The sequence below is a fragment of the Scomber japonicus genome, chromosome 18 (genome assembly GCF_027409825.1).
Source record: "Scomber japonicus isolate fScoJap1 chromosome 18, fScoJap1.pri, whole genome shotgun sequence".
Classification (NCBI taxonomy): domain Eukaryota; kingdom Metazoa; phylum Chordata; class Actinopteri; order Scombriformes; family Scombridae; genus Scomber; species Scomber japonicus.
Window position 1 is genome coordinate 22,008,372 of NC_070595.1, and position 22,512 is coordinate 22,030,883.

At 38.0% G+C, this 22,512-nt stretch overlaps 1 protein-coding gene across 1 annotated transcript; it reads left to right on the forward strand.

Moving 5' to 3' along the window:
- Positions 1-3,948: 3,948 nt before the first annotated feature.
- Positions 3,949-14,780, forward strand: LOC128379569 (myosin heavy chain, fast skeletal muscle-like). The gene is made up of 39 exons (XM_053339245.1): positions 3,949-4,152; positions 4,359-4,502; positions 4,593-4,749; positions 4,862-4,889; positions 4,970-5,081; positions 5,161-5,253; positions 5,334-5,397; positions 5,495-5,593; positions 5,683-5,786; positions 5,880-6,018; positions 6,129-6,247; positions 6,348-6,497; positions 6,577-6,747; positions 6,838-7,141; positions 7,477-7,550; positions 7,635-7,722; positions 7,809-7,926; positions 8,033-8,156; positions 8,253-8,389; positions 8,496-8,751; positions 8,838-9,080; positions 9,197-9,373; positions 9,461-9,606; positions 9,695-9,785; positions 9,887-10,276; positions 10,433-10,559; positions 10,643-10,761; positions 11,646-11,842; positions 11,952-12,135; positions 12,224-12,389; positions 12,531-12,655; positions 12,789-13,097; positions 13,170-13,373; positions 13,487-13,612; positions 13,697-13,867; positions 13,993-14,097; positions 14,190-14,285; positions 14,407-14,538; positions 14,675-14,780. Exons 1-39 carry the CDS (start codon positions 3,949-3,951, stop codon positions 14,690-14,692), a joined length of 5,811 nt encoding a protein of 1,936 aa, XP_053195220.1. The 3' UTR covers positions 14,693-14,780.
- Positions 14,781-22,512: the final 7,732 nt, after the last annotated feature.

Genomic DNA, 22,512 nt, shown 5'->3' on the forward strand with positions numbered 1-22,512 from the left:
AACTCCTACCGGTATTTTTTTCAGAAGTTACGTTGCATCTTGGGTAATTTGAGTGTGAGCAGTCAACTCTCGATGCATACTGGTGCATTTCTGGTGAGGGGTTCTCAACCTTTTGCAAGCTGGGCCCCCCCAAAGCTGGTTCAATGCAGTTGGGGTCCCCCTTCCTCTCCACTACGCCACTGTGCATAGATAGATAGATAGATAAACCTAGGCTAAGCTTTTATTGTTAGGCCCACACTATTATTATTATTATGAGTAGTGGTAGGCCTATTATCATTACTAGGCTATTGCTATAATTGGGAATTGGCACCAGACCTCTGATATGAATTTATGCTTTATAATGGTTATTATTAGTAGTATTATTATTACTAGGCCTAATAGTAAGCATATCATCTGCATTTTTTTACAGAAGCTTGCAGGTAGGTGATGTTAATGTGAGACCTGAGCCTGCTTTGCCTTGCAAAGATCCTGTATTCTTGGCGCAATGTGTGATAAACATAGCCTCAAATAAATCCTCGATTTGCATACTATTGCGATATTTCATTTTGAGTGCTTGAGTCTGGACGTGGAGTGATGTGGGTCTCCTCTTTGCTCTGACTGCAGTGCGAGGCTACTGTGAACCTGACCGCCTGTGAGTGCTTTGGGACGGGGGAGGGGCTCACGTGATACGTGCTTTAATGTCTGAGTCTCCAAAACATCATGAAAATGTTTTATTCATGTTTTATAGAATCTGTTCTTACATTTACATTTATCTGCTGGTTTGAGTCAATTAACTTAAAGAATCGCAACACTTCAGGGCATTGTCAATGTGTGTAGTAAAATCGCTGGTACTCCACTGACAGACATTTCCCTTTTGCACAAACTAGGCCCCTGAGGAAAGCAAAACAAATCTTGTCTGACCCCAGTCATCCACTGGCATCGGAATTTAAACTGCTCCCATCTGGACGCAGATTTTGTATGCCCAGATGTTGGACAGGTAGATTTAAAAAGTCCTGGGTTCCAGCAGCCATTGGCCTTTTAAATGATGGATGATTCTTAGCCTTTTTTAAGCCATTTTAAGGTGGATTGCACACACTGTGGTTACTTTAACTTTTTAGTTTTTACAGTACTATTTATTGTTATTCTCTATTGTACTTTTGTGGATTGTTTATTTTTAAATTGTAACTGTAATTGTTATTGTCATTTCTCTTGTTTTGCTGCTGGCTGCACCACAAATTGCCCCCCGGGGACAAAAAAGATATCTTGAACTTGAACTTGTGTTCACTATGTGGAGCTAGAAAACAGCCACAAAGTAACACACACAGCCACTAATCATAAGGGAATGTAGAGAAAAATCACATAAGTCACTCCAAACGTTTTGGATCAATCAATTTTCTTGGTTTTCTAGGGGTTGCTGTCGACCCTTTTTGCCCCGCCTTTTTGCGCGACCCATAAAATATCAAATTTTTTCGCCTGACCTGGCGAGCTCCGCCACGTTTCATGACTTGTGGGGTATGATGATGTTGTGAAAAAGTCAATCGTTTCGGCGAAATATCCCTACAGGGACATAGGGACTAATCGCTCAGGCCCTAATAATAATAATAATAATAGTCATATAAAGAACATGTAAAAAGTAAAAAGGTATAACCCATGGACCACTGTAATGCTCACTTATTTCTTCTACAATCAGTATCAGCAGAAAAGAAGCTATGAAGAGTGATGGATAATATTCATATACCAGTCATTTTAAATTCTCTGACCATTTGCTGAAATTAATCACTATATGTTCGAAAAACCAGCTTGAAATGAGTCAAACCCAGTTAAGAAAGACATTACATCTGTTAATTCACTTCATTATATGGGCTAAGTGTTTCTATTTTTATCGATTTTCCTAGGACACCTGTATCATATTTCTTTGATATCCTCGTTAGCATCAAATGACGGAACTGGATGAAGTTCATTTTGCATGTGGAACTTATTTTGGCCAATTCCCCTAATACAGTTGGCAACTGTGTTCATGTCCATTTAAGAAGATATATGACAGGTGAATGAACTTTTATGGATGGTACTTCATCTTCAGTTTTATTACAGGATCACTAGATGTGCCAAAGTTCTGTAATTGTAGACAACAAATATTTTGGCATATTTACAAAGTCAAGCTCCATACATAGCGTAGCTGATATTGCTTTTTAAAAATATTAATGTGATGTGATCTTAACTAATAAAGTGCTTATATTTCCAAATAAACAAGTTGACATTTATAAGATTGTTAAGATTAATACAGTGATGGATTATGGATGAATTATTTTTAGAGTATTATTTTGGTATTACTGACACACACAGGAAAACAGAGGTTTTTGTGAGCACATTTAAAGTTTTGGTAAACATTGCATTAATGTTGTCAAGAATTATGGAGCATTGGAAATAACTTCCCCTGAGACTTAGTATATAGTTTATATTAAAGGTTAAAATAAACAATTAATCAGAATGTGTTGACAACTGTCTTATATTAGTGTCATTTAGAAGTGAACTATCAAATATCTCAAATTTGCAGTGTCCTGCAACTGAATACCAGTAGATTTGGATGAGTTTCCAAAAACCAACCCCCAAAGCTGCCAATGAATGCAACATAAAAAGACTGTTGATGTTAACTACATGATTCAAGTTACATGCCCTTTAAATCAAGAACTATATTTGTTGGAATTGTACACAAACCATATTCTGCACTATGCAATGAATGATAACATTTGGCCATCATCCCATGCCTGCACTTGGAGGCAGTAGTGGACCAACATCTATAATAGCAACTTTATGAATCCCTGATGATTAATCTAGGAGAGAAATCAATAAACACCTCCTTCTTTCACTCTGAATAGTTTTATAGGTAGAACTTGATTTAGTGGGATGTTTTACTGAAGTATGTGTGCATTTACCTATATATAATTTCTCTTTTGTTTTTTTTTAAGAGAATATGTTCACAGTCAACATTTTGATGAAAGCAAGCATGTTGAAAGTAAATTAAAATGTTTTTAGTATAATGTACATTGAATTTATTAGTAATGTAATCCATTCGACTGTAAATATTCCACTTTACATTTTATTCAATATTTTACACCCACATTGTGTATCTCACATTCACATTTGTGATCAATTTGTAATGCATTATATAATTTTAAAATAATAATTACAAATTGTTTATCAGCTGTATATATGTCACTGCCAAAAAATAAGCAACAGGATGAGGCCATGACCAAACTGAGTCATAGACTGCAGCTGACCAAGCACTCCCACCCTCTATAAAAGCAGCAGCCCTGGACTTCTACATGAACTGGTAGGCACCCAACACAGGTGAGTGTATTGACTATGATCTCAGTTTTAACTCCTTTTGATAAGTCAGTAAAGTTAAAGTAATTACAAATGTAGTTTGTCCATATTTCTTTGTCTGATTTATCTTTGTTTCAGGGGATATTCAGGTGATATTTCATGGCATAAAAAAGTAGTCTTGAGCAGACAACATTTTTCCAAAACAATTTCTTGAAATACTCTTTAGTACAATAATTATAATTAGTTATATCCAGTACATAGCATTTCAACACATACTGCATACTAAGTGATCATTAAGAGCAGTAATATTTATCTGGTTGTTGAAGTCAGTTTTGAAAATTGATGATTGAACTGAGTACAGGTAGCACTTATTTGTTAAGTAAATAGGTATTACCAAGTTCACACTTGACAGCTCTCAAACTGACATTCTACAAGTAAGATTTAAAATGAGAAAGCAAACTGAAGCATGTTTCACCATCTTTTTATAGCATCTTGACACTCCACCAAATACTGTACCAGTCATCTTTTTTGGAGCCAGTTGAGGTAAAACGAATCAAATCTCCAACATCAGATGGATACAAGATTTACATTTCTACATTATGCTGATATTTTTGTGATCTTTTCAGTCTCCACTAAAGTGCAACCATGAGCACAGACGCGGAGATGGAGTGCTATGGCCCGGCGGCCATCTACCTCCGGAAGCCAGAGAGGGAAAGGATTGAGGCTCAAACTGCTCCTTTTGATGCCAAAACTGCCTTCTTTGTGTCGGATAAGGAAGAAATGTATCTCAAGGGTAAACTTGTGAAGAGAGATGGTGGCAAAGCCACAGTTCAGACTGATTGTGGAAAGGTAGGTATATTTCCAAAGAATACCCTTTCTATGTTGGGGTTTCTCATTTTTTTCACATTGCCATTTGTTTAAAATTATAAGTAAAAAATAATTAGTGGCTCTGGGTTCATACTAACACAGTGGTTAACAAGGACATCTATCTGATGAACTCTACATTTGAAAAATAAATCATAGGAAAACCACTTCTACTGTTTCTCTTTTTCCAGGAACTCACTGTAAAAGAAGATGAAATCTTCCCCAGGAACCCTCCAAAGTTTGATAAAATTGAGGACATGGTCATGATGACCCACCTCAACGAGCCTACTGTGTTGTATAACCTCAAAGAGCGTTTTGCATCCTGGATGATCTACGTGAGTTTCCACTTAACTAATGCAATGACTATTTATATCTGACTATCTAAATGTTAACACTATGTTTATTTTATATTTGTGCTATTACAGACCTATTCTGGGCTGTTTTGCGTTGTTGTGAATCCCTACAAGTGGCTTCCTGTGTATGACGCTGTAGTTGTGGGAGGATACAGAGGCAAGAAGAGGATTGAGGCACCGCCTCACATCTTCTCTATCTCTGATAATGCCTATCAGTTCATGCACACAGGTAAAATTAAAGTTAGCAGTGTTAAATCATGTAGAATTAAGGTTACACATAAGCTTATAGAGGGAATTGCAAAAAAAGAAATTCATGTGAAATGTCTATGTTTGTATTTCAGATCGTGAGAACCAGTCTATCCTGATCACGTAAGTATAACAGAAACTGTAATACTAAATCATATAATGATAATAAAGCAGAATCTTGACATGTGTCTCTTATACCCCAGTGGAGAATCCGGTGCAGGAAAGACTGTCAACACCAAACGTGTCATCCAGTACTTTGCAACAATTGCAGCTATTGGAGCCAAGAAGGCTGAGCCAACTCCTGGAAAGATGCAGGTAAATTAATATAAAATTGTTTGTCAGAGGAAGGTAAATGTGAATGTTTAGCCCATGTAACTCAAATCCTCTCTTGCAGGGCTCCCTTGAGGACCAAATTGTTGCAGCCAACCCTCTGCTGGAGTCCTATGGTAATGCCAAGACTGTGAGGAATGACAACTCCTCTCGTTTTGTAAGTAATCCAGGGAACATCTCAAGACATTTTGTTGCTAAATTACAAAAGCTGATGTTATCAATGATCTGGCTGTCTAGGGTAAATTCATCAGAATCCACTTTGGCTCTTCTGGGAAGCTGGCTTCAGCTGATATTGAAACTTGTAAGTTTCAACCATGATGTGAATCAAGATTAATATGAAGTGTCATATATTTTGGATAAAATGTATTAGAGTCTCTGGTTGAATTTGCTTTTCTTAGATCTGCTGGAAAAGTCCCGTGTAACCTTCCAGTTGTCTGCTGAAAGGAGCTACCACATCTTCTATCAACTGATGACTGGCCACCAACCTGCGCTCCTGGGTATGTTACTTTGTGAATTTGACACTGAAACTTAAATAATGCCAGAGACAAGACCAAGCAATGATGTGTATTTTACTGTGCTCCTATAGAGGCTCTTCTGATCACCACAAACCCCTATGACTACCCAATGATCAGTCAGGGTGAAATCACTGTGAAGAGCATTGATGATGTGGAAGAGTTCATTGCAACAGATGTAAGAAAACATTTTTGTTAAGTATATCTTGCATGCTTAATGCAACTGGGAAGTTTTTCAAATACCAATAAATCTTCTTCATGTACAATGTAGACTGCTATTGACATTTTGGGCTTCAATGCTGAGGAGAAGCAGGGCATCTACAAGCTGACTGGTGCTGTGATGCATCATGGCAACATGAAATTCAAGCAGAAGCAGCGTGAGGAGCAGGCTGAACCTGATGGCACTGAGGGTAACTCGGATAATGATATCTTATAGAAAATCTACCAGTGATTAATATGTAACATATATTTGTAAACATATCCTAGTTCACAGATGGCTAACAGTTTGTTTTTCCATCAGTGGCTGATAAAATCGCCTACCTCCTGGGCCTGAACTCAGCTGATATGTTGAAAGCTCTGTGCTACCCCAGAGTCAAGGTTGGAAATGAGATGGTGACCAAAGGTCAGACTGTGCCACAGGTAAGTTAAAGAAAGTTCAATATTTGAACAAATAAAATGGCAATAGTTCCAATTTAACAAGTAAATATGATCGTGATCATTCTAAAACCTTTATTTCTAGGTCAACAATGCTGTCAGTGCTCTGTGCAAGTCTGTCTATGAGAAAATGTTCTTGTGGATGGTCATCCGTATCAATGAAATGCTGGACACAAAGCAGCCAAGACAGTTCTTCATTGGAGTGTTGGATATCGCTGGATTTGAGATCTTTGATGTGAGTGATCTGAAGAATGTTTGAGTTGCATCACATCAACATTGTTTTTCTATGACTGATTATATCACCATAATTACAGTTCAACAGCCTGGAGCAACTCTGCATCAACTTCACCAATGAGAAACTGCAACAGTTCTTCAACCACCACATGTTTGTCCTGGAGCAAGAGGAGTACAAGAAAGAAGGCATTATCTGGGAGTTCATTGACTTTGGTATGGACCTGGCTGCCTGCATTGAGCTTATTGAGAAGGTCAGTAGTCAATCAAGTCAAAGTGATTTCTTGAATCATGCAAATGTTTGCTTCCATGTTTAAACCTTTGGTGTGATTTTTTTTTCTCAGCCAATGGGCATCTTCTCCATCCTTGAAGAGGAGTGCATGTTCCCCAAGGCCTCTGACACTTCTTTCAAGAACAAGCTGCATGATCAACATCTTGGCAAGACCAAGGCCTTTGAGAAGCCAAAGCCTAAAAAGGGCGCCCCTGAGGCTCACTTCTCCCTGGTTCACTATGCTGGTACAGTTGACTACAATATCCAAGGCTGGTTGGACAAGAACAAGGACCCCCTGAATGACTCAGTTATCCAGCTCTACCAGAAGGCCTCCAACAAACTTCTGTGCTTCCTGTATGCGAAATATGGTGCAGAAGGTGAGAAATAAGATTGAGTAGAATGATCAGGAACTCTGAGTAACAGCACAGGTCAAAAACATGCTTTTTTTAAACACAATTTAAAAACTATTTTCAATTACTGCCTATACATGAGCTATTAGCAGCCTAATCAGTCGCAATTTATGATGTTATACAACACTCACAGTTTGTAGTTAGGAGTAAGAAACCATGTGTCTGTTACACTATTGACTATTCTGTATTAATGTATACATGCATGTATAATCACGCATATGCACGTATTATCACACACAATTAATAGATAGACACAGAAAACTTAAAAGTGCCATTAATTAATTAAAAGTTTGTGAAAACAGAGCCTGCTGCTGGTGGCAAAAAGGCTGGAAAGAAGAAGGGTGGTTCCTTCCAGACTGTGTCTGCTCTTTTCAGAGTATGTATTGTTTCATACTTTAAACTATGAAAACCATAATCTTGAAATACTGTTGACCATTTTTCTTATGTTGCTGATCCACAGGAGAACTTGGGCAAGCTGATGACCAACTTGAGGAGCACTCACCCTCATTTTGTCCGTTGTCTCATTCCTAATGAATCAAAGACCCCAGGTAAGAAGCACCTGGCCTAATGTTGCACACTGAATGTGACACATTGATGAAAACAAACATTTTGAATATGATTTTGGAACTTTCAGGTCTTATGGAGAACTTCTTGGTTATCCATCAGCTGAGGTGTAACGGTGTGCTGGAAGGCATCAGAATCTGCAGGAAGGGCTTCCCCAGCAGAATCCTCTATGGTGACTTCAAGCAGAGGTGATATAATTTAATAAAAGCAAATCAAGTTGATTTTCAGTTGAGTTAAAAACAGCCCGCCAAGATGTGGGGTCACTGTAAGTAACAACACAATATTCTCTTGTAGATACAAAGTATTGAATGCCAGCGTCATCCCTGAGGGACAGTTCATTGACAACAAGAAAGCTGCTGAGAAGCTGCTAGGCTCTATTGATGTGGATCACACTCAATACAAGTTTGGACACACAAAGGTTAATTTCTATGAACAATATCAAGATATGGTATGTACATACATCCTTTTGTATCAGTGAATGCTGATTACTGAATCCCTTCAAACAACCACACAGGTGTTCTTCAAAGCTGGTCTGCTGGGTGGTCTGGAGGAGATGAGAGATGAAAAACTGGCTAGTCTGGTAACCATGACTCAAGCTCTCTGCAGAGGATACCTCATGAGGAAAGAGTTTGTAAAGATGATGGAGAGGAGGTAGGATTATCATACAGTACACTGAACTGTAACCCTAACCCTAACTCTTGTTTTTCATTAAATAACATTACAGAAAAGTTACAATTTATTCATATTAATTTTCCAGGGAAGCTATCTTCTCCATTCAGTACAATATCCGTTCATTCATGAATGTGAAAAACTGGCCATGGATGAATCTGTACTTCAAGATCAAGCCTCTTCTGAAGAGTGCTGAGACTGAGAAGGAGCTGTCTGCGATGAAGGAGAACTATGAGAAGATGCAGACTGACCTGGCTACTGCTCTGGCCAAGAAGAAGGAGCTGGAGGAGAAGATGGTTTCCCTGCTGCAGGAAAAGAATGACCTGCAACTGCAAGTGGCATCTGTGAGTAAAATGCACACTCAGACAATTTTAGATGTTTAGAAATATTTATCATCCAAACTAATACCACATGTATGTTCAAATCTTAGGAATGTGAGAATCTCTCCGATGCTGAAGAAAGGTGTGAAGGTCTGATTAAGAGCAAGATCCAACTTGAGGCCAAACTCAAAGAAACAACTGAGAGACTGGAAGATGAAGAGGAAATCAATGCTGAGTTGACTGGCAAGAAGAGGAAGCTGGAGGATGAATGCTCTGAGCTGAAGAAAGATATTGATGACTTGGAGCTCACCTTGGCTAAAGTGGAGAAGGAGAAACATGCCACAGAAAACAAGGTTGGAATCATTTTAATCCTGTATTTATTTTTTAAAAAGGCAATGTATCTGATATTAGCTTTCAAGCATATGGTTATAAAGTGATGGAAGTAATGGATCTTCCCTGATACTTTCAGGTGAAAAACCTGACAGAGGAGATGGCATCTCAAGATGAGTCTCTTGCCAAGTTGACCAAGGAGAAGAAAGCCCTCCAAGAGGCTCACCAACAAACACTGGATGATCTCCAGGCAGAGGAGGACAAAGTCAACACTCTGACCAAGGCCAAGACTAAGCTGGAACAACAAGTGGACGATGTGAGAAAACTTTGCTTTTGATAACGTGTTTGTATTGTTGACTTAAAAACATTATTTCATATTAACGTTATAATATCATCTCAAAAGCTTGAGGGATCACTGGAGCAAGAGAAGAAGCTCCGTATGGACCTTGAGAGAGCCAAGAGGAAGCTTGAGGGAGATCTGAAATTGTCCCAGGAATCCATAATGGATCTGGAGAATGACAAGCAGCAATCTGAGGAGAAAATCAAGAAGTAAATTGTTTTTTTTAATTTTTAATCATTACATTGCCTCATTTCCATAATGCAGCACAAAAGCAATACCTTTTGTTTCCTATTCCAGGAAGGAGTTTGAGACCAGCCAGTTGCTCAGCAAGATTGAGGATGAACAGTCTCTTGGTGCTCAGCTTCAGAAGAAGATCAAGGAGCTCCAGGTTAGTATTTCATATGAATATTATACTCAGTGATCGAATCTCCAGTGCTCACAGTATGTTCAGTTCACAAGCCTTCTTTATATTACAATCATCAAACCTAGGCACGTGTTGAGGAGCTGGAAGAAGAAATTGAAGCTGAACGTGCTGCTCGGGCTAAGGTGGAGAAGCAGAGAGCCGACCTCTCCAGGGAACTTGAGGAGATCAGTGAGAGGCTTGAGGAAGCTGGTGGAGCAACAGCCGCTCAGATTGAGATGAACAAGAAGCGTGAGGCTGAGTTCCAGAAGCTGCGCCGTGACCTTGAAGAGTCAACCCTCCAGCATGAAGCTACCGCAGCAGCTCTCCGCAAGAAGCAGGCCGACAGTGTTGCAGAACTGGGAGAGCAGATCGACAATCTCCAGCGTGTCAAGCAGAAGCTGGAGAAGGAGAAGAGCGAGTACAAGATGGAGATTGATGATCTTTCCAGCAACATGGAGGCTGTAGCTAAATCCAAAGCAAGTTTATAACTGAAATATTGGCTGTCATTATACTTATAAATATGGATTTTATAATCAGGATAATTATGAAGTAGTCTCCAACTTAGACAGATGCAAAACACTTGCTTTGTTCATGTAAATATTTCTAAATACATCGTGTTTTGTGTTTTATAGGGCAACTTGGAAAAAATGTGCAGAACTCTTGAGGACCAGCTTAGTGAGCTTAAGGCCAAAAATGATGAGAATGTTCGACAGCTGAATGACATTAATGCACAGAGGGCAAGACTGCAGACAGAGAACGGTGAGTCACCTGTGATAAAAACTAGTAATAAAAGCCACAAATCATCATTTTGATAAATGACTCATTAAAATTTTGTCTTTCAGGTGAGTTTTCTCGCCAGCTTGAGGAGAAAGATGCTCTTGTTTCCCAGCTGACCAGGGGCAAACAGGCTTACACTCAGCAGATTGAGGAATTGAAGAGACATGTTGAGGAGGAAGTGAAGGTATAAAGTGTTTTTATCTCCTAATATTCGATTTTAATAGCCTACTGGTGGAACTGGGTACTCCATTTAATTTTAAGTAATTGTCAGTCCTTATCATTGCAAACAATGAAAATCTGAAAACTTCGCACAATCATGAATAGAAAATAATGATAAACAATTGTAGAATAATTTATTATTTCTATTTTAGTGACAAATAAGGGTTGGCAAGATGAGAAATTCAAAACTGTCTTAAAAAATAGTTTTAAAAGCATGCATCAGGTTTATTAATATGTAGATGTTGTGTTTTTGTTCATTGTCATTTGACAACAACAAAAAATTGCAAAAAAGTCTGAAAATGTCCCATGGTGTAACCACAAAGAATGATAAATGTAAAATAATGTTTCTGAACTTGACATGATTCCCCAAATAGATTTAATATTTAGAACAATTGTATTCCATTAACCTTTACTTAATATGAAAGGGTGATAATGTAAGATTATGCCAAACTAGTTGATGTGCTGTTTTATTGAAAAAACATTTGCCTCATAATATTTATGCAACTTCATTTCTTTTTGGCCAGATAATACCTACTGAAGAAATGATCTGTTAAAGGTTACACATTGCAGAGATAGACATAGGACAGTTAAAGGGTTTGAATGATAGTTGTAGGTAGAGAAAAAAACATTACCAGAAAGCCAATTTAAAGCCATTTAAATGAAATACACCATGACATAAATAAAATGATCATTACCATAAACATTATGAAGAACACCAAAATACTTTTATCCTTGGTATTGTAAACAGTTGTTTTATCTTAAAGAACCCATGTTTATGATAGTTCAATGATACATACATATTTCTGTGATACATCTGGTCAATAAAATATGTCTTCCATTTTTCCTAAGGCCAAGAATGCTCTGGCCCATGGTGTTCAATCAGCCCGCCATGACTGTGATCTGCTCAGAGAGCAGTTTGAGGAGGAGCAAGAGGCTAAAGCTGAGCTGCAGCGAGGAATGTCCAAGGCCAACAGTGAAGTGGCTCAGTGGAGAACCAAATATGAGACTGATGCTATCCAGCGCACTGAGGAGCTGGAGGAGTCCAAGTAAGTCATTTTAAATTAGTCTTTAATTCAATTGCTTGCTTTTCCAGAAAACATTCCACATATTTTACTATCAACATGCTGTTAAGTGTAAACAAATTCTTCACGACAGGAAAAAGCTTGCCCAGCGTCTGCAGGATGCTGAGGAGTCCATTGAGGCTGTGAACTCAAAGTGTGCCTCTCTGGAGAAGACCAAGCAGAGGTTACAGGGTGAGGTAGAGGACCTCATGATTGATGTAGAGAGAGCTAATGCTCTGGCTGCCAACCTTGACAAGAAGCAGAGGAACTTTGATAAGGTAACAGGAAATCAGAACCACACTGGTTTGAATGAAACACAAATGTGTCTTGGTAATTAATCATTGTTATTAATCTATATCATTCTAGGTCCTTGCAGAATGGAAACAGAAATATGAGGAGGGCCAGGCAGAGCTGGAAGGAGCCCAGAAGGAGGCTCGCTCTCTCAGCACTGAATTGTTCAAGATGAAGAACTCTTATGAGGAGGCTCTGGATCATCTGGAGACCATGAAGAGAGAGAACAAGAACCTGCAGCGTAAGACAATCCCACAATATTTAAAATAATATTAATTCATCATTGTAGTGATTATACTGCTTCTTCCTTGACTTCTGTAGCTGTAGGTCATATAATGTAGATACCTAATTACACTGGATTTTGGATTTTAATATGCTACAGAGGAGATCTCAGACCTGACTGAACAAATTGGTGAGACTGGAAAGAGCATCCATGAGCTTGAGAAATCCAAGAAGACTGTGGAGACTGAGAAGTCTGAAATTCAGTCAGCACTGGAGGAAGCAGAGGTAAAAATATAAATTACAATACAAAAAGACCACTTATGTGATAAAATACAACAGCTTTATTACAATTGGATGTATTAATTAGATTTTTTCTGAGAAAATAATCTTCAGGTGTATGTTCAACTTTTTCTTTAAGGGTACACTGGAGCATGAGGAAGCCAAGATTCTCCGTGTTCAGCTTGAACTTAACCAGATCAAAGGTGAAGTAGACAGGAAGCTGGCAGAAAAGGATGAGGAGATGGAGCAGATCAAGAGGAACAGCCAGAGGGTGATTGACTCCATGCAGAGCACTCTCGATGCTGAGGTCAGGAGCAGGAATGATGCTCTGAGAGTCAAGAAGAAGATGGAGGGAGATCTGAATGAGATGGAGATTCAGCTGAGTCATGCTAATAGGCAGGCTGCTGAGTCCCAGAAACAACTGAGGAATGTCCAGGGACAGCTCAAGGTGAGTTTTGTCTGATCAATGAATAAATCTTGCAGAGGAAAAAAATGTCTTTATCCTTGCACATGTTATCAGGATGCCCAACTCCACCTTGATGATGCTGTCAGAGGACAGGATGACATGAAGGAGCAGGTTGCCATGGTGGAGCGCAGAAATGGCCTGATGGTGGCTGAGATTGAGGAGCTCAGAGCCGCTCTGGAGCAGACAGAGAGGGGACGCAAAGTGGCTGAGCAGGAGTTGGTTGATGCTAGTGAGCGTGTTGGACTGCTTCACTCTCAGGTTTATATTCAATAGTTAACAAGAACATGCATTAATACAGAATGAATATAGTATACATACCAGCTTTTGTATACATATCATAAAATTAAAGGTGACTTTTCTTAAATATTCAGAACACCAGCCTGCTGAACACCAAGAAGAAGCTGGAATCTGACCTTGTACAGGTTCAGGGTGAAGTGGACGATGCAGTTCAGGAATCAAGAAATGCTGAGGAGAAAGCCAAAAAGGCTATCACTGATGTGAGTTTGTTTATGAGTCTTCTTTTTTATAAAATTCAACTTCACTTCACAAAACTTGTTGTTGCATGCTGTCCATCATTTCAGGCTGCCATGATGGCTGAGGAGCTGAAGAAGGAGCAAGACACCAGTGCTCACCTGGAGAGGATGAAGAAGAACCTGGAGGTCACAGTCAAGGACCTGCAGCACCGTCTGGATGAGGCTGAGAACCTGGCCATGAAGGGTGGCAAGAAGCAGCTCCAGAAACTGGAGTCAAGGGTATGCTCTTAACACATCTGCTTCAGGACCTCAATCAGACTTTCAATATGTGGAATATATTCACTTTTCTCACAACTAAAATTCCTTTACACGGTTTTGATACACTATGCATCATCACATTACAGGTTCGTGAACTGGAAACTGAAGTAGAAACTGAGCAGAGACGTGGAGCTGATGCTGTTAAGGGAGTCCGCAAATATGAGAGGAGAGTAAAGGAGCTGACCTACCAGGTAAGTTCGGTTTTAACTAAAAACTAAAGTGATTTCTTGGTTTTGAAATCTTCTCACTATAGAGCATCAGTAACATTGCTTCTTTTGTATAGACTGAGGAGGACAAGAAGAATAAGCACAGACTTCAGGATCTGGTGGATAAGCTGCAGCTTAAAGTCAAGGCTTACAAGAGACAGGCTGAGGAGGCTGTGAGTCAAATGTTTTGTATTTGTTTATACAGGAATATAGCACAAATAAAAAAATACAGAAAGAAAACAATATGATGTAAATTAAAAAATGCAAAATACTTCAACTCCAAACCCTTTACAGGAGGAGCAGGCCAATACTCACTTGTCCAGGTTCAGGAAGGTCCAGCATGAGATGGAGGAAGCTCAGGAGCGTGCTGACATTGCTGAGTCCCAGGTCAATAAGCTGAGAGCCAAGAGCCGTGATCATGGAAAGGTAAAGATTATTACGTGGGCACCTTAGTTTAATGTGGTATATCAAGTTCTTTACAAGCCACATATTTTCATTCCATTTTAATTAACTTTTTATTTTAAGAATAGATGCTGAATCTTCTTTCTTGTTTTCTTTATAGTCTGAAGCTGCTGAATAAGAGACATCCCTTTGGAGCCTTTGGACGCAGTTTATAAAATATGAACTAGCTGTTTAATTGTCTTCTTACACTGTGTTTATTCAATAAACATTTTCCTCAAAAGGTATCAATATTTCCTCTGTATTATTTACTCTCTAGTTTCTCTTTAACCCTTGTGCCTCACTAAGGACATTTTTGTCTCTTCATTTTTTATTTTCTTGATCATTCAGACTGTGTTCATGCATATGGCATCAAATTCTCCAAAGATATTCTTTTTAATTAATTCATTTTCTTATTTCAAACAATAACTTATAATAGTTTTATGCTACACTATATAGACATAACTGTTCCTCTAAGACTCTTAAGGACAAAAATGCCCCCATTAAAACTACATTTTTTACCTCCCTGCCAAAATATGATGCATTCCTGTGTTCTGTGCTGTCATTTCCAAGCCAGGGGTTCAAAATTGTTGTTTGTTGTATTTTCCCTATGGGAGAATACAATGAATACAGTGTTACACAGTCCTGCTCTTTCTGTATTATGAAACACAGCAGACCAGTGTTAATTTTTTTTTTTTATCCAAAATGACTTGGATGTGTTGGTATGGGTGTGGGAGTGTGGTTTGTCTGTTTTTAATTTGCATTGTCTTGCATGTGTGCATTTATAGCATTGTCTGTTAGTGAAGGTGTGTGTGCGTGTGACTGTGAGTGTGCGTTTGTGTGTGTGAGAGAGGGAGATAGAGAGAGAGACAGATTTAGACATAATGCTGTAAATACAGACCTGCAAGACAATATAAATTATCCACCCATTTAAGTACACACACTCAAACACACACATTTATTTTTCAATACACACATACACACCACACTCTGACACCCATACCCAGAGCTAAATAATGTTATCTGGTGTGGAAAAAAACTATATAAAAACTAAAAAAAATATTTTGCAAGGGGGATCAAAAATTGTAGTTTTAATGGGAACATGTTTGTCCCTAAGGAACCCAAAGTAAGTTTTTCTTTTCTTTTGTCCTTTCTTTTCTTTTTTAAACTGACACTGCACAAAAATGAACAATGCATCAAAATCAAATACGGTTGTCAATGCTGCTAATCCACATTTGGAACATGCTACAATGGGGGGGGGGGTTCCTCACCTATCTGCATGTAGTCAACACAAGCAGCAGGGTTAGGGTTGAATGACAGCCTTCAGAGAGGAGCACTCTATATGCTCAGAGGAATAATTCCCACCAGTACGGTGGCCGAGACCCGCCATAGCTGCAAATAAAAGTAACGCTGCAAACAAAAACAAACGCTGCTGCAAATAAAAAGAAACGCTGCTGCATATAAAAGAAACGCTGCAAATAAAAAGACACACCGCAGCAAACAAACAAAAAAACGCTGCAAATAAAAACAAACGCCGCTGCAAATAAAAGAAACACCGCAGCAAGCAAAAACAAAAAAAAAACACCGCAGCATATAATAAAAAAAACGATGCAAATAAAAAAAGACACAACGGAAGTGGATTACCGGGGACTGTTTTTGCCGAAACAGCGGAAGAAGAAACAACAACAACAGGACTACGAATTGGAAAGCGAACTAGAAAGTAAGTGAAAATGGTAGTGTTTGAGGGTGACTTGTCTGTTTCAGCCAACATGGGGATGAGGATCGGAACTGCAGACACTTAAAACACGCTGTTCCGCCTACGGGACGGGTCGTAGGTTGGGAGGTAGCCACAAGTCCTTCTGAATGTTTTAAACATATTTATTCATGCCGTACATTGTTAGAAAGCATAGGTTGCCCTGATTCATTCAAGACCACTCATGAATTATATTGGTTGCTCACAGCCGTAATAGTATTCAGCCACTCAGCTAAAGTAAAAACAGCTATAATCTCTACATACCTTCAAAGTCTTCCCTTTATCCACAACGATCATCTTATGACTCAGGACTTTCTGTACAGCTCGCCAAGTATCCATTCTTGTGAAATATGAAATCCGTTTCCATAACATCGAAATACTTTCCTCAATATGTCCATGTATTTAGTCCAACACGTAACGTAATAACACAAATAACAAACCATATACGGTCCCTTTTACATCTTTTCCTAACCTACACGTACAAGCAACAACAACAACGACAGTAATAAACTGCCGGAACTATGTAGCCGTCAGTTGTTTCCACTCTCGTTAGTGGTCTCCCCGTGTTAGCTAAAGCTAACAATACACCGGCATTCTCCAGTTCAACTTCAAACCTGGGGCTACATCGCCTGACCAAATAACACATTAAAAAGTACATGTAGCGACATTAAACACTACCATTTTCACTTACTTTCTAGTTCGTTTTCCAATTCGTAGTCCTGTTGTTGTTGTTTCTTCTTCCGGTGTTTCGGCAAAAACAGTCCCCGGTAATCCACTTCCGTTGTGTCTTTTTTTATTTGCATCGTTTTTTTTATTATATGCTGCGGTGTTTTTTTGTTTTGTTTGCTGCGGTGTTTCTTTTATTTGCAGCAGCGTTTGTTTTTGTTTGCAGCGTTACTTTTATTTGCAGGGACAGAAAAACAATGTTCAAAAGAAACCCTGATTGTATTCTGGGTAATTAAATCAGGAATTCACCATCAGGATATCAATACATAATGAATACATAACATAAACTCATTCTGCCAGAAGAAATTGTTCATGTGAAGCAGAAATAATAATGCATATTTTTCAGGTAGTCAAACTACTATCTTGACACAGTTGTTGTATTTGGTTAGCAAACAATACATGTGTCCATGAAACAAAATGAAGAAAACACACAAGGCTTGCCGCCAGTCAAATAACCACACCACCAGCATTAGCCACAAGCTACGTGTAGGTCATATCGGACACTTTGATCAGCAGCACAGGAACACCTCAAGGGACAGTTCTGGCTCCTCTTCACTCTGTATACTTCAGACTTCTGCCATAACTCTTGAGTCATGTCACATTCATAGCCAGGTTTGTGGATGATACAGCCATCGTGGGGTATATGAGGGATGACAGAGAGGAAGAGTACAGAAGCCTGGCGAGGGACTTTACTGTCTGGTGTCACACCAACCATTTGCAGCTCAACACCTCAAAGACTAAGGAGCTGGTCATTGACTTTGGGAAGTCCAGACCAAAGCTGTGACCGGCTCAAATAGAAGGAGTTGAGGTAGAAGCTGTAGACTCATACAAGTATTGTGGGCTGTGGCTGGACAGTAAGCTGGACTGGACTACTCACACCAAACACTTCTACAAAAAAGACCAAAGCACACTGTATTTCCTCAAATGCAGAACAAACCGACTAAAAAACTCCTTTGTCCCCCATGCCATCAAACTGTACAACTCCTCACTGGGAAATTTAGAAATTCTTTATTGTAAAAAAAATAATAATAAAAAGTGGCCACAGGAGGACTGATATATTTGTCCAGTCGCCCAACCCTAATAAGAGTTGTAACTGTACAAACTATACTGTTAATATTTGTTGGCACCCACTTGTCTTTAATATCCAGGGATGCAGAAAAATGTTAAACTTGGTCATAAAAATTTGTCATTAAAGTATTTGGTTTTAAATGTCAATTTACTTGCATTAAGACATGTTCAATGTATTTTCTCCGGAGCATTACATGGTGATGATACGGAGATGAGGATGAAGCCCATCATCAAGTTCCGCAAGTAAAGTCCACAAAATTTTACATTGTGTACTATGTGTATATTTCGTCACTATTTAGTTTAGGCAATGAATGCATGTAATATGTTATATTGTATGAAAACACAATTAAGACAAGAAACTGTTGCAATAATGTTATATTCCATTGTATGACCACACACTGCACTTGGTGACTAGTCAGATCATGAAGATGTGGACCAACAGGAGTCTCCCCCAAGGTGTAGTAGCAGTTACACAGAAGAGGCTCCACATTCTTCACATCCCACACTGTGCCAACAGCAGGGTATTTAACCTAATCATTCTTTTAAGATTAACAAGGAAAGCCTCAGCAAACATTAATGACAATCTAGTTGTATAACTAAATTATGAAATGTTAGGCACTGATGTACTGGTTTTTGAGATTGCACATGTGTTCAGACCAGGACGTTGAACAAGCATATGAAATTTGGAAAAGCTCAGACCATGTGGAGTCAAGTTATGAGGGTTTGAAATTTCATGGCGAGACATTGAAATTCGCAGCATCACCACGGCAACCAGGAATGACAAGCAAAAAATCTTTTGATAACTTTTCATCTTCAATGTCTCAAGATGATTCTGTGTGAATTTGAAGTGGATAGGATGAAATCTCTAGGACTGGTTCAAATATGATGCCAAAATCGATATTAAAATCGACAATTTGATTCAAAATGGATATCCTGTTGGTGTTAGGGTATGTGTCCAAGAGACTTTTTGGTGCGTCTTGACATGATGTAAATGTGTACCGAATTTCGTTTGTCTATGTCAATCTGTGGCGAGGGGCTGAATTCTAGTCATTTGTCAAGGTGGCGCTACAGAGCCATTTTGCCATGCCCATTAATGAAAACCATTAAATATCAAATTGGGGCACATTTAGGCTGTCAAAAAGGCCATCACTTTGTCAGAAAAAAAGAATAATCCTTACAGATACAATAGGGCTTTGCCCGCCGTCAGTGGGCTCCATAAAATGGCAAACCATAAAATAAAATAAAATAATATTTTTCACCGGGTCTGGCTTGCGTGCAAACTTTGGTGACTTTTGGGGCACGTTTAGGGGGTCAAAAAGGCTGTTACTTTGTCAGAAGAAAAAGAAAAAGATGAAGAATAATCCTTAGAGATACAATAGAGCTTCACGCTGGTCAGCGCTCGGGCCCTAATAATAATAATCCTTACAAATACAATAGGGCTTCGCGCTGGTCAGCGCTCGGGCCCTAATTAATTGTTAAAATAAAACCAGTCACCCCTCTGTTTACATATTGTATTGCATTAAATATGGATTGCTGAATTTGTTGTTTGATGAGTGTCTCCCAGCTGACAATAATACACAAAAGCCAAGCCTGCATACAGAAAATAATATTTATTTCATTTTTCAACCTTAATTTGTTCAGGGACACTCCAGCTTCTTTTTAGCTTGGTCACACTCTCACAGTTACAAACAGGGTTGGGAGAGTTACTTTAAAAATGTATTCCAATACCCGTTGTAAAAAATGTAACTTGATTATGTTCCATTACTTTAAATGACCTCAATACCTAATATGTAATTTTAAAGACATTTTATAATTATTATGAAATAATAAAGATGAAAAAAAATGTCAATAAGTTGACTTTAACTTAAGTGTATTATGTCAGACAACAAAACAATGTAGTCTAAGAATGACAAAGGATTATGCAAAATCATTTTAAAATTTCAATAAAGAACAAAAATGTATATACTCAGGTTCAAGCCTTCCCTGCATCCATGCAATACTCTAATTGGGATGCCACAGGCAACAAATAGGTGTGCATTGCCAAGTCATGTAAGACTCCAGGAAGAAATCAAAGCTTGACATGGAAGCTTCAGACATTTGGCAAACCTGTATCTGCTAGCCATCGTTTTTCTGCTGCTTGAATCCTAAAGGGAATATGGTGACAGGTTAAACATGTCCATTTCACATAAGAAGCTAAAGACACTAAAGTTGATTTCTTTCATCATACTGTAGGAGAATCCAAAATGTCATTAGAACAAAACTTATAACCCACTGTAATGCTCACTTATTTTTTCTACAATCAGTATCAGCAGAAAATAAGCTACAGTATGAAGAGTGATGGATAATATTCATATGTCAGTCATTTTAAATTATTGGACCATTAGCTGAAATTAATCACTATATGTCCTAGGAACCAGCTTGAAATGAGTCAAACCCAGTTAAGAAAGACATTACATCTGTTAATTCACTTCATTATATGGGCTAAGTGCTTCTATTTTTATCAATTCTTCTAGGACACTTGTATTATATTTCTTTGATATACTCAAACATGCCATAACAGGCATAAGCCTTCAAGGTCTGCCACTTGTGATATTAGTATCAAATGACGGAACTGGATGAAGTCCATTTTGCATGCGGAACTTATTTTGGCCAATTCCCCTAATACAGTTGGCAACTGTGTTCATGTCCATTTAAGAAGATATATGACAGGTGAATGAACTTTTATGGATGGTACTTCATCTTCAGTTTTATTACAGGATTACTAGATGTGCCAAAGTTCTGTAATTGTAGACAACAAATATTTTGGCATATTTACAAAGTCAAGCTCCATACATAGCGTAGCAGACATTGCCCTTTAACTAATAAAGTGCTTAATTCCAAATAAACAAGTTGACATTTATAAGATTTTTAAGATTAATACAGTGATGGATTATGGATTTATTATTTTTGGAGTATTATTTTGGTATTCCTGACAGGACACATAGGTTTTTGTGAGCACATTTAAAGTTTTGGTAAACTTTGCATTAATGTTGTCAAGAATTATGAAACATTGGAGATTATTTTCCCTGAATCTTTGCATATAATTTAAATTAAAGGTTGACATAAACTTTTAATCAGAATGTGTTGATAACTGTCTTATATTAGTGTCACTTACAAGTGAACTATCAAATATCTCAAATTTGGCTGTGCAAACTGCAACTGAATACCAGTAGATTTGGATGAGTTTCCAAAACCAACCCTCAAAGGTGCCAATGAATGCAACATAAAAAGACTGTTGATGTTAACTACATGATTCAAATTACATGCCCTTTAAATCAAGAACTATATTTGTTGAAATTGTACACAAACCATATTCTGCACTATGCAATGAATGATAACATTTGGCCATCATCCCATGCCTGCACTTGGAGGCAGTAGTGGACCAACATTTATAATAGCAACTTAATGAATCACTAATGATTATTGTAGGGGAGAAATTAATACACACCTATTTCTTTCACTCTGAATAGTTTTATATTTATGTTGACTGAGGTAGAACTTGATTTAGTTGGTTGTCTTACTTAAGTATATGTGGATGTATAAACCTATATATAATTTCTCATTTGTTTTGTTTTTTAAGTTAATGTGTTCACAGTCAACATTTTGATGAAAGCAAGCATGTTGAAAGTAAATTAAAATGGTTTTAGTATAATGTACATTGAATTCATTAGTAATGTAGTCCATTGTACTGTAAATATTCCACTTTCTCACTAAACAATTGTCAGTTTTATATTACATTTTATTCAATATTTTACACCCACATTGTGTATGTCATGTTAACATTTGTGGTCAATGTATAATGCATTATATAGTTTTAAAATAATAGTTACAAATAAAATTGTTTACCAACTGCATATATGTCACTGCCAAAAAATAAGCAACAGGATGAGGCCATGACCAAACTGAGACAAAGACTGCAGCTGACCAAGCACTCCCACCCTCTATAAAAGAAGCAGCCCTGGACTTCTACATGAACTGGTAGGCACCCAACACAGGTGAGTGTATTGACTATGATCTCAGTTTTAACTCCTTTTGATCAGTCGGTAAAGTGAATGTTTTGTTAATTACAAATGTATTTTGTCCATGATTCATTGTCTGATTTATCTTTGTTTCAGCAGACAACATTTTCCCAAAACAATTTCTTGAAATACTCTTTGGTATAATAATTATAATTAGTTATATCCAGTACATAGCATTTCAACACATACTGCATACTAAGTGATCATTAAGAGCAGTACTATTTATCTGGTTGTGATGATTAAACTGAGTACAGCTGGCACTTATTAGTTAAGTGAATAAGTTTTACGACCTTCACAGTTGACAGCTCTCAAACTAACATTCTGAAAGTAAAATTTAAAATGGGAAAGCAAACTGAA

Bases quoted from the DNA above. Each gene is read 5' to 3' on its own strand.
- LOC128379569 (XM_053339245.1), top strand. From the start codon at position 3,949: ATGAGCACAGACGCGGAGATGGAGTGCTATGGCCCGGCGGCCATCTAC. The intron at 4,890-4,969 runs GTAAGTATAACA...CTTATACCCCAG, and splicing joins AACCAGTCTATCCTGATCAC to TGGAGAATCCGGTGCAGGAA. The intron at 6,019-6,128 runs GTAACTCGGATA...TTTTTCCATCAG, and splicing joins TGAACCTGATGGCACTGAGG to TGGCTGATAAAATCGCCTAC.